This window comes from Buceros rhinoceros, unplaced genomic scaffold, assembly GCF_000710305.1.
Source record: "Buceros rhinoceros silvestris isolate BGI_N320 unplaced genomic scaffold, ASM71030v1 scaffold11728, whole genome shotgun sequence".
Lineage (NCBI taxonomy): Eukaryota > Metazoa > Chordata > Aves > Bucerotiformes > Bucerotidae > Buceros > Buceros rhinoceros.
The window spans coordinates 123,983-134,540 of NW_010428699.1; the positions used below are offsets into that span (position 1 = coordinate 123,983).

The following is a 10,558-nucleotide window of genomic DNA, read 5'->3' on the forward strand; positions in this document are numbered from 1 at the left end:
GAGCCACCTTTTTTTAAGAAATAAAAAAAAAAAAAAAAAAGGAAAAAAAAAAACAGTGAAGCTCTGGTTCCAAATCATGGGGTTTTTTTTCAGCAAACTTTACGATGCTTCTTGTTATTCTAGCAGCACTAGGATCATGAAGATGCTGTGCACCCATTCTCCCTCTGGCACACATACACAATATTGTTTTCATTCAGCTAGTGGCTTTTGTGAAGCTGCTGCTGCCTCCTTAAGTGAAGATATGGATATTTTTGCAAGAAATTCACCACTCAAGAAAAGCTGAAGGAACAAAGTTGAAGGCTGCTTGGCCCAGTGCTGTTCAGTTTGTATTTTAGGTTTGTTTACCAGGATTAAACGACAACCAACCTCCCTCACAAGTGCTCGGGTGCTGCACAGCATATAGCTGTGTTCCATGCTGCATCTGGAAAAGATGTTCCGTTCTCGTCATTAAATGTATGTGGCACATATTCAAATGCTCGTTAACATATATGCATTCTTGGCCAAAGAAACGCAAAGGAGATTGTGCATCGCCAATCAAAAATAACGAGACATCAAGCAAGATCATGTTACATGTCAAAAGCTGAGTGAGGAAGTACTGCAGAAAAAAAATAACTCCGTCAGCAGGGTTTAAATGTACTAATGATGCAAGCAGATTGTTACAATGGTCAGCATCCTTACTGTAGTTAATGATGGCTGTACTGGGCACACAGGCTGTATGGCACTGGACCAAAGCAAATGTCCCGAGAAAATAAGGGAACTTATGTATCTGTCAAAGCGAAACCTAGAAGCCTAAAAAGAACTGAATAAGATAACAGAGTGTCCAAAACGTCAGGTGCAGGAGAAATGCTAGTTTCACCAACCAATGACTATAGACTACAGATTGTAATGCGTATTTCCTACGTTACACTTCTGGTCATCAACCCGAGAATACTTCATAAAATGCATAGGTATCCCTGGCAGTGTACTATCTCTCAGCTCTTGGGTGGGGAAAACAGGGCTCAGGGAAGCCATGAATGACAGAGTGAAGGGTGCAATCTCCTGCTACCGCCACGCATCCCCCCATGCCTTAGTGAAAAAGACACGTGCTTCTCAGTGTGGGTTTGACACACGACTACACCAAACAGCACCGATCCATTGCAGTCCTCACTTCCATTTGCTGGGGCAGCCGCCTTTAAAATTCTTAACACGTTTAGCTTGCCCCCTGGGAAATCAGGGGCCGTGATACAGTTCGAAATTGCATGCTGACACTTCTGAACTATCGTGTCACGCTGATACTTGCCGCTTGGATTTAGGTGGGTTGGATTTAAAAACAAAGGGAAAACTATTACAGTAGTAGTGTAGCGAGGTTACTAGTAAGGAGGAAGAGTGGTAAGTCATCAGGTTTCTCTGGTATAATAAATGCTGACCTACTGAATGGCTGCACGAACTCCAGCAGTCAATTAACCTTCTTGTGACCCTACCTGTGGCTACTAACCTGGGCTAAAATTAGGCCTTGGCTTAAAACTATGCTTTCTTTCTAAACAGATTACTCCTAGGGAAATAAATCATACTTGAGCATGACACAGGAGGAAGACAAATGCGAAAACAAGGAATAAAAGTTCTAAGAATGGAGAGACTGCTGTTCTTACTTGACATTTGCCCTACAGAAACTGGAACCATAAACTCATTGTCTGTAGCACAGCTGGAAATGTTTGCATGCAGAATGTACTGCAAATAAATTTGCAATTCCCTCTTTGTCAGTGTGTTCAAAGAAAACACATCTCCTGGAGCCACAGAGGCAAGACCTGTAAATTGTATAAATCCTTTCAGAAGGTCCCACTGTGAAAACTATTATTTCTGATGTAGACTATGAGGAAGTTGATGGTGTAATCCTGATTTAGGAAAAATTAGTCCCGTGCCTCAAAGTAACCCCACCAGGAGAAACATATCAAGTGATAATCATAGGATTTCAATTTCAGAACTAATTCAGACAAAAGTTGAACACAACAACTATTAGAGCAAAATGTTTTTTTGAGTTAGGGCATCAGAAGAGCTTGCACAAAGGATTTTTTTGGGAACTTATCGAGGAGTTCTCTGGAACAACACTCCTGATTGTCAGTAAGACTTTTAGCACATGAAGTAACCTCCAGAAGAGCAGAAAATGTCTAACACAGAATCAGTTTTCAGAAAGAATGACCAAAAAAAATTTGACTTACTGAAGTCTTATCAACCTGATCTCAGCAACGAGCAAAATTATAAAAAGAATTGGAATGGAGCCTGATGAAAAGAATTAAAGGAGATGGAATAATTGAGGCTAGGCAATATAGACTCGTGGTCAGTCAGCTATATCAAACAAAGATAATTTTTTTAAAATCAGAATAAAATTCACTGAGAATTGATGACACTGAAAAACTCTTCCTGAGATATGATAAAATAACATCAAAATTGTATATTCATACTTCTCTAGAACAAAGTTTTGGTATATTTTAATAAAAAGCTAGCATGATGCAAAAATTTAACACAGCAGCCATTTTACATGGGTTTCAACATATCCAAAATACAATTTTCAGCAGAGAATCATTGTTTAGTATTTATTTTCATCATGTACTGTGGGACATCACAGTTTTAGTACTTTAGTAAGTAGCCTGGAGTAAATGAAATAATACCTGATAGAAGTTTGAAAATTAAACAAGAATTAGGTCACTAAAATATAAGGAAAATGCCAGGTTATTAAGGCAGAACAGTTTGGATCATCACACAGGTTGGCCACAAGTTAGCAATGTATCTGCAGTGGTATCAAGTCCGATATCAAGAACACAAGCCATAGCTGTACAATGGAGAATGTTATCCTGCATGTTACACTGCTATCAGAGAACTTTCAGATGATCTCAGTGGATAAAATTTTAAATGCAAACTCTTAAAATAATGCAGTACCCAAAAAGATGATCCTTGCATATGTAGACAGAAGTCCACAGAGGAAAGATATAGACCTATCTTGATATGTCTGTTGTTGGAATCCTCTGTTAATTTCTGGCATACACAGATGAGGAAAGTTACCTAAAGGTTGCAAAGGGACCAGATAAAAGCCTTGAAATGAATAAATGATGGGAAAACTACAGAGAAAAATTAAAGAAGATTCATCTGTTTCATTTACCAATGAAAACATTAAGAAATTACTTGGTTACCACCATGTAAAATGAATATCCTCAGAGACTGAAAATATTATATGAAAAAGAACCTCAGTGTATGGCAGACCGAAGTATAACAGGACCAGACAGCTGGGATGTTGAGCTGTAGCTTGACAGATTCAGATACAAAGTGAGACACAATTTTTATAGAAATGGTAGTTAAACGCTGATGACTTTTAATAAAAGTGCTGATGAATTGCCTATGTTTAAGTGAAGTTCAGATGTCTTTTAAATTCCTGTATTCTGAGAGGAAATAATTCAAGGAAGGCTTATGTTATGCAAAAACCACAGTGGCCAGTGATCATCAGCCTTCCTTAAGGGCCTGTAACTCAAGAATCTATGAATACTTGTAAATTAACCATGAAAAACCAAATGCATACAGCCATCATTTCCTGAAGACAAGTAGCTCAAAATATACTACTTGTTACTAGAGGGAACTACACAGTATTTCTGAGAAGATAAGATAACATTTTCTTCATCCTTAATCCACCACTTTTTTGATGAAAAAAACCCACACAGAGGTAAATGACTTAAAAGATTTTGAATTAGAAAGTCATTAAAGCATCCAGATGCCCTGATTTCCAGAGCTGTGTATGAACCATAAGGCTAGCTGTCCTCTTTGATCTATGGATTTGCCCATGCCTAAGAGCCCTGTATCTCTACCTCTTTTGTTTGTTTGTTTTTGCAAAAACACTCAAAATATTATTGCAAAAGACAAAATGAGACCCAAAAGAGAGACAAGAAGATGCTAAGGTGAGATGGAAAACACTGGCTTGGCCCTGATTTTAATATTTGTCATGACCATATTTTGGTTAAAACACAAATAACTCAACAATTTGATAGCTCTTGAAGATGATTAGATCTATTTTTGCAATGATAAATCACTTTACTATTTATTCACTGTGTTATTTGATAGGCCTTTTCACAAATACATTAAGCCTAAACTTTGCTGTTGTGTGATAGTGCAAAACCTAGAGGGCCAAGCACAGAAATGGTAGACTGCAAGGGTCAAAAACCTGGCCGTGGCTCAGCCAGAGATATTTGCTAGAAGATTGATAAAGTTTAATTAATTTACAGATCTAAAACCTAGCAAACACCTGAATTTGAATATGGATTAGAGAAAAATACATATCAGCATCAATGAAAGGTCAGTGAACAACAGTGTTGTAATAGTTCTGTTATAACCCATCATATGGAGAAAGATACGGTAACATATCTGAGAATATCCGGTTGTGTTCTCTAGCCTACTAACACGTGGCTACTTTAATTTTTTAATTTGGGAATCATGGTTTGCACCTGCTGGAAAACTGAAATCCCCGCCCCCCCCCCATCTTCAGAACATCTGATTTTACCCTTTGAAGAAAAACATGATTTTAGGTTATCAAGACCATTCACAAAGGGAACAAGCAACAAACAAACAAACAAAAAAACCCCCAAACAAACACCAACACATGAGAATTATTTACCTTTCCCCCATGCAAAATAATAGCAATGGATATGAGTTATTTTTTAGAAACTTACTACTAAATGAAAAGGAAGGAATTTCTGTAGAAAATGCATATGCTCTGTTGCCTCATGTCTGTTACGTATTGTGGGAAAATGATACCAACTGGGAACGAACAGTCTGATCATGTGCAGCCCCACTTGCACTTTCATGTTCAGGGAGAATGCATGTGCAGAAATAAGTGCCACAGCTCTCATCTTACCTCGCAGCCTTTTCAGTCGCTGTTCCCTCCTCCTCCTCCGCACGATCAGAAGCATCACAAAAAGCAGCAAGACCCCAACCAAGATACAGGAAATAGTCACCAGCATCTTTAGCCCTTCGTTCGTGGCCAGCCCTTCGTCACTTTGCACAACTGACTTAATGAGTGGAGGGATTGTACCTGGAAACAGTGTCATGAGATTAGATGCCTATTAATGAAGACAAAAGATTGAGTCCTCAGGGAATACGGCTTCATATTTCAGGTTATATGCTTCAGCTGTATGCAGAACATTGAGAAGGATTTGTCATATAGAGGGTGATGTTATGTTTGCATGTGTAAAGGACATGCACATGTAAACAGTCGCACTGGTAACAAGGTACTAACTGCTGAGACTCACAGATTATCAGAAATTGAGAACTGAGTTCACGGATGAAAGAAAACCATGCCCATTATACAGCCAAATACTACAACTAATTTTAAGTCATATTAAATCATTAAAAAGATGTAAGAGAACTCAGAATTACTACCTATGTGCATTACTCCTTACTATGGGAAAATAACACTGCTGTAACACGTTCATAATTTCTGCTGGGCTTTTATTTGTAAGGAACGTATTTGACAAATTTCATTCTGTGCTACATGTATCAGATGAATCCTTTGCACAGAAACGCCCTTATATCACATCTTAGGGGTGCAGCTGTGGTACCGATCTGAAATTCAGATAGCCAACCTGATGCTAATGTGCTAAAGAGTGTCTGACATTATACTCATCAGTAAAACAGGAAAGTAACAGTGGATAAAAAAATCAAATTTTGAGAGTAAAATGAAGGAAATGAATCTACAAACTGCGAGCATTGGCAGGCAGCTCACTGTTTCATCTTGGGACATATTTGCATTTTGAATATACCTGGCTTCCTGGTGATATATAAGACTTGAACTTTTCAATTCTGTTTTTCTTTACTTCTAAAGGACGCGAGAAGAATGTAGCACTTTCTTTGTGAGGCTGTTTATTCACGGAAGACTTCTCACTCCTTTCCTGATTACTATTAAAGTGCTGAATGCAACCACAAATGAGGCTATAAAATGCAGATTTGTTTGAAATGGGTAGAAATACACAAGTATTGTGAACTGTGATGACTTTTGATCGAAGCGATTCAATTTTAACCAGCTACTGAACCATAGAAGTGGCTACTTGCTAAAGGGTAGAAGGCTGAGATAGAAAACCAGGCACATCCTTTTTTACATTTTAATTGCTGCAGTAAGCGATAGTTATAACTCATTGTATACCATACAGTATCAGAAGAAAAAAAAGTGATATAAGGTAGTAGAACATGAGTGCCATAACCACACTGAAAACGTAGCATTCTAAGTCATGTTTTTTCAGAAGAGCTGAATGTAATGGGATTGCACGTAATGGGAAAAGTAGTTCCCTAAAGGGATGTCAGATAAACAGAAATGCTACCAAAAACCTATGTCAGGTAATTCCAAAATTTTTTTTTCTTATAGTTGCATTTTGGATATTATTTTAAAAATATTACATTGCAATTCTTTCCCATATTTTTCTTTCTTTTTCTAATTTTCCATTTCTTGGAATAAAGAGCAAGATTTTTTCGTCTTGTCTTCTGCGAGACACAGTTTTTGCACTACTCTAAGGGCAAAGAAAATGATTAGGTGAAGAAATAGAAAGAACTTCAAGCTGAAGGTAATGCTAATAACTGCCTCTAAATCCTCCTAAACTCTCTGAATACTAATGGTCCAAATTTTGCTCTGGATTAAAGTCACACATACCGTTGGCTAAGGACTACTGGGTTCAAGATTACCTAAAATTATGTCTTGCCCTCCTTAATACTTTGACAAATATAAAAATAAGAGTGGTCTTAATTTCAGTTAAGCCTGAAGTGTTTAAGTAACTGATTGTTATTTTCCATACGTCTTCCAAGTAAAGTGTAAACCTCATAATGCTATATACAGGCAGTACAAGCTTAATGAAAATAACGTACAGCAAGTTATTTTTAACATTACCCATTTCAGTATTCATAATTGCTGAGTATTCAGCAATTGTATTAGTAATTATGAAATTCTAAACATGCTCTCCTTTGAGAAAACACCATTTCAACATTTGTTGCCATTCTAGGTGTTGTCTGGGAGTGGAATAGTCAAAGCCTTTTTTCAGAAAAAAGTCCCCAACAAATCGGGAGTTTAGTTTTTTTTTCCAGGTCAGTTCACCCATCACCCTTTGTTAGCCTGCTTTACTGGTGCTTCATGGAATTTGTAATTTGAATATCTCTGACCCCATTTTCCCTTATGTTGCAGCCCTTCCAGCATCTCCTATTCCATTTTGTGACTTTAGGACTACCACGTATTTTTCTGTGTCCTAACTGTTCTTCACAGTAGGAAGTCCCCTGGTAGGTTAGAATCAATTAGCACAGGTTAGAGCAGCTACCTGATTTGATATAAGGACTGCAGAGTAGCTGATCTCTGAGTTGGGAAGCTCCTTTGCAGTGCTAGACAGTACAGCTGCACATTGCTAAAAATATCTTCTTAAGTACTATGTAAGTGCAAATGTTCTGAAAAACAAGGGTCAGGAAGGTCATGAAAACTGTAAGCTGAAAATGGTTATCTGAAATATCTATGAAAGGAAAGCAAAAAGTCATGGGTAGATCTGCCATTAACCTTTTGACCTAGTTCACCATGAAGAGATTTAAGGGAAAGGATACTCAGCCGTGATACTGCTCAGAGGCTCCTTCACAGATAGCAATCAGCTACTGCAGTCCGGGCAGAATAACTGAAAGACCATGTAACTCAGGGATTTCTATAAAGTCTACAGAGACTTTTTCTTAAGACTGCTAAAGCTCCTACGGTTGTTCTTAGCATTTGCAATCCTAGAACTTTCATACACATACTATCTAATCTTCAAAGTACTATCCTTGTAACTGCTTTATCCTAAGGGCAGCTGTGACCCTAGGAGCTGCAAGGGACTTCTCTTACATCACAAGACAAATCAAAGGTAGAGTTAGCATTAGCATTCGCAAGTGGAGCTGGCCGAGAGGCATGCTTTCTGTAAATGAAAAATTCTCTCTCTATGAAAGCAAAAATTTCTGCATGAAGTATTGATAGGAAACGTTGATTTCTAATCAGACATTCTTTTCCAACTCTGAAGCACCTTAAGCCTATGGACCTTGCCAAGGAACAAAGGAATGTGGAGCTGTAGGGACAACTTTTGCTTTAGAAGCACTGAAATAGTTCTCTGAGATCTCTTATGTGGGAATAGACTGTCTTAACTTTCAATAATGATAACAGTTATAGTAATAATCAGTTTATCATTTTAGCTCTGCATCAGATTGAACAAATTCAGAAAAATTGAAAAGTGACATTTGCTTTTCCACCCATGTTTTCCTCTCTTAGCCTTGTAGTCTGTGTTTGAGATCATACTGCCTCTCTAAGTCATAATATAGTCCTGGAAAAGCATGCTTGACAAACCAAACCATCAACGCCATAAATCAGACATTTTTAGCTGACCAGAAGCAGTCCCCCGGGAAATGTAACATTACAAATATTTTTATTGTTCCATTTCTCACTTTTAAAGATGCCATACAGTATCACAAAATCAAATCCAGTGCAGGTCACAGTATGTGAAACCAAGGTAAGTATCATCACCTAACCAAAAAGCAGTCTGACAACATTTCAGACTTGGTCATTGTAGGAATAGGTTCAATTTCACTGCTATTGGTGGGAATTTAAGGACCTGCATTTTCATATAATCTCCTTTTAAGGTATGGCTAAAGACTGTTTGCAGCAGTTGTATATATGTAACAATATCTGTGGAAGTGAAAAAAAGAATCATTGCAAGCTGAATGCTGCTTGTAGAAGTATACTGGAAAGAAAATAGCTTAGGCTAAGTAAAGTGGCAAGAAATTAACTCATAATACTTGAAACAGTTTTTACGGACAACATCTGTTCTGCTCAGCAAAACAGGTCCTAAAACTACCTGGCAAGACCTGGCAGCATTTGTATAACTGCTTGGATCTTGGTGTCCTGTAGGTCTCTAAAGTACTGAGACAAAATCTTTCCTTTCGTTTTTCAGACTGATGTCTGAAATAATGTGAGGAATGTGCGGCAGCTTACCAAAATTCTATTTTCTCAGAGAACATGAGGGGATGGTCTATTTGCAAAAAGGTGAACCATGAGGGCATGTGTCGTTAATTATCTGCAAGAACTGATGAGTGCCTAGAGCAAAAACTGGGATACGATTAGATCGTATGTGTAAGATCAGATGTGTAAGATGCTGCCTCATTCATATCCCACACTTCTGATCAGGAGCGGTCACTGTTGCTTGCTCTTCCCTGAGCCATGAGTATGGTTGAGTGCCCATGTGCTGGTTTGTGTGGGACAAAACTGTGGCAGAGAGGTGTGTTACCAACACAGAGTTATGAACTTTCAGCAACTGGTGCCTTTGCTGAACAATTATCAGTTCTTGTTTGAACTTGCTCACTAGTCCTATTGTTTAATTTAACAGTACAAGTTGCCAAGTGGTTGCACAATACAACACGATATCCCTGGCAACACAACAACATTTTACACTAGATGTCTCCAGAAAGCTCTGGCAATTCACGCTAGAGCAATTCAAGAGATTGCCATCTGGAGCCATCTGTACTGCCTTTTTGTCAGAAAATTGCGATTTCCCACTACAGGATCAGCAGACGCACCCATGTGCCACCACCACTATCAATAAATGCCAGAAGATGAGCTGGAGTAGCTGACAGATTGGCATGTTTGCTCTTGCCCTCTTGTTTGACTTTTGCAGGGTGGGCAGCAACCCCTGGCAGAAGGGCAGGATGCAACAGTTCCTTTATCCCCTATGCCCTGCTTCTGGGCATGACAGAGCCATCTGTCACGGCCGTTAGTTTCATTCTCCCCTGTCTGTAAATAGGGATAATAGCATTGCTGTTGCTTTGCCCTTGGAGGAGGACGTTGTCTGGAGGCTTTCCTGGAAGACAAGCTAGTTAGCTGATCTGTTGCATCACATAATGCGTTTTTGAGCTGTGCAAAAGGACATTGCATGCAATAGCAATGAGGCCAGTCACCAGCCACTGATGTCTGCAGGAGCCAATTGCATGGGAGACAAAAATTTCATGGAAGAGATGCATGAAATACTAACAAGTGCTGCTGTGACCACTGGAACTAATGGCATCTAGTGTCCTGTGGTTACGTATCTCATGGTTGATTGACTTTGGTGCTGGAGCTTTACTTCAGTGAAGACAAAGAAACCATTTCCTCTTTTCTGCCTGGCAGCCTATTGTCATTAAATCAGTCGGCATTTTACATCTCGAAGAGTGTTACCCCTCTGTCAGTGTGGCTAGCAGATTCAAAAGGGTTTTAATGGGTAAAGAAAGAAAGATGAACAAAAAACCACGTAAGAAAAATAGAGTGAAAACAGTATCCCAGACATGTAAATAATAAGATATACTTACTGCCATCATAATTGAGTGTTGCAAATTTGGCTTGTTTCTCTGCACAGCCAGCGCTGTTGCACACTCTCATTTGTAATTCATACCAGGTTGCCTCCTGGAGGTCATATAGTATGTAGGACTTTGACAGGGATGTCCGCTGAGCGGTTGTCCAGACTGTTGTCCCAAATGGCCGGTACTCCAAGGTGAAGGAGGTGATGGGGCAGCCACCATCATTCCA

At 38.8% G+C, this 10,558-nt stretch overlaps 1 protein-coding gene across 1 annotated transcript in view; it reads right to left on the reverse strand.

The window, feature by feature from the left end:
• Positions 1–10,558, reverse strand: part of LOC104498930 (Down syndrome cell adhesion molecule) — a gene marked incomplete at its 5' end in the record, with an annotated part of 63,485 nt that overhangs the window by 38,436 nt on the left and 14,491 nt on the right. The window contains 2 exons of the mRNA XM_010142370.1: positions 4,874–5,050; positions 10,342–10,558. The exon at positions 10,342–10,558 is cut by the window's right edge and continues 9 nt beyond it. Of these exons, the coding sequence (XP_010140672.1) occupies positions 4,874–5,050; positions 10,342–10,558 (394 nt within the window). The remainder of the gene's footprint in view (positions 1–4,873; positions 5,051–10,341) is intronic.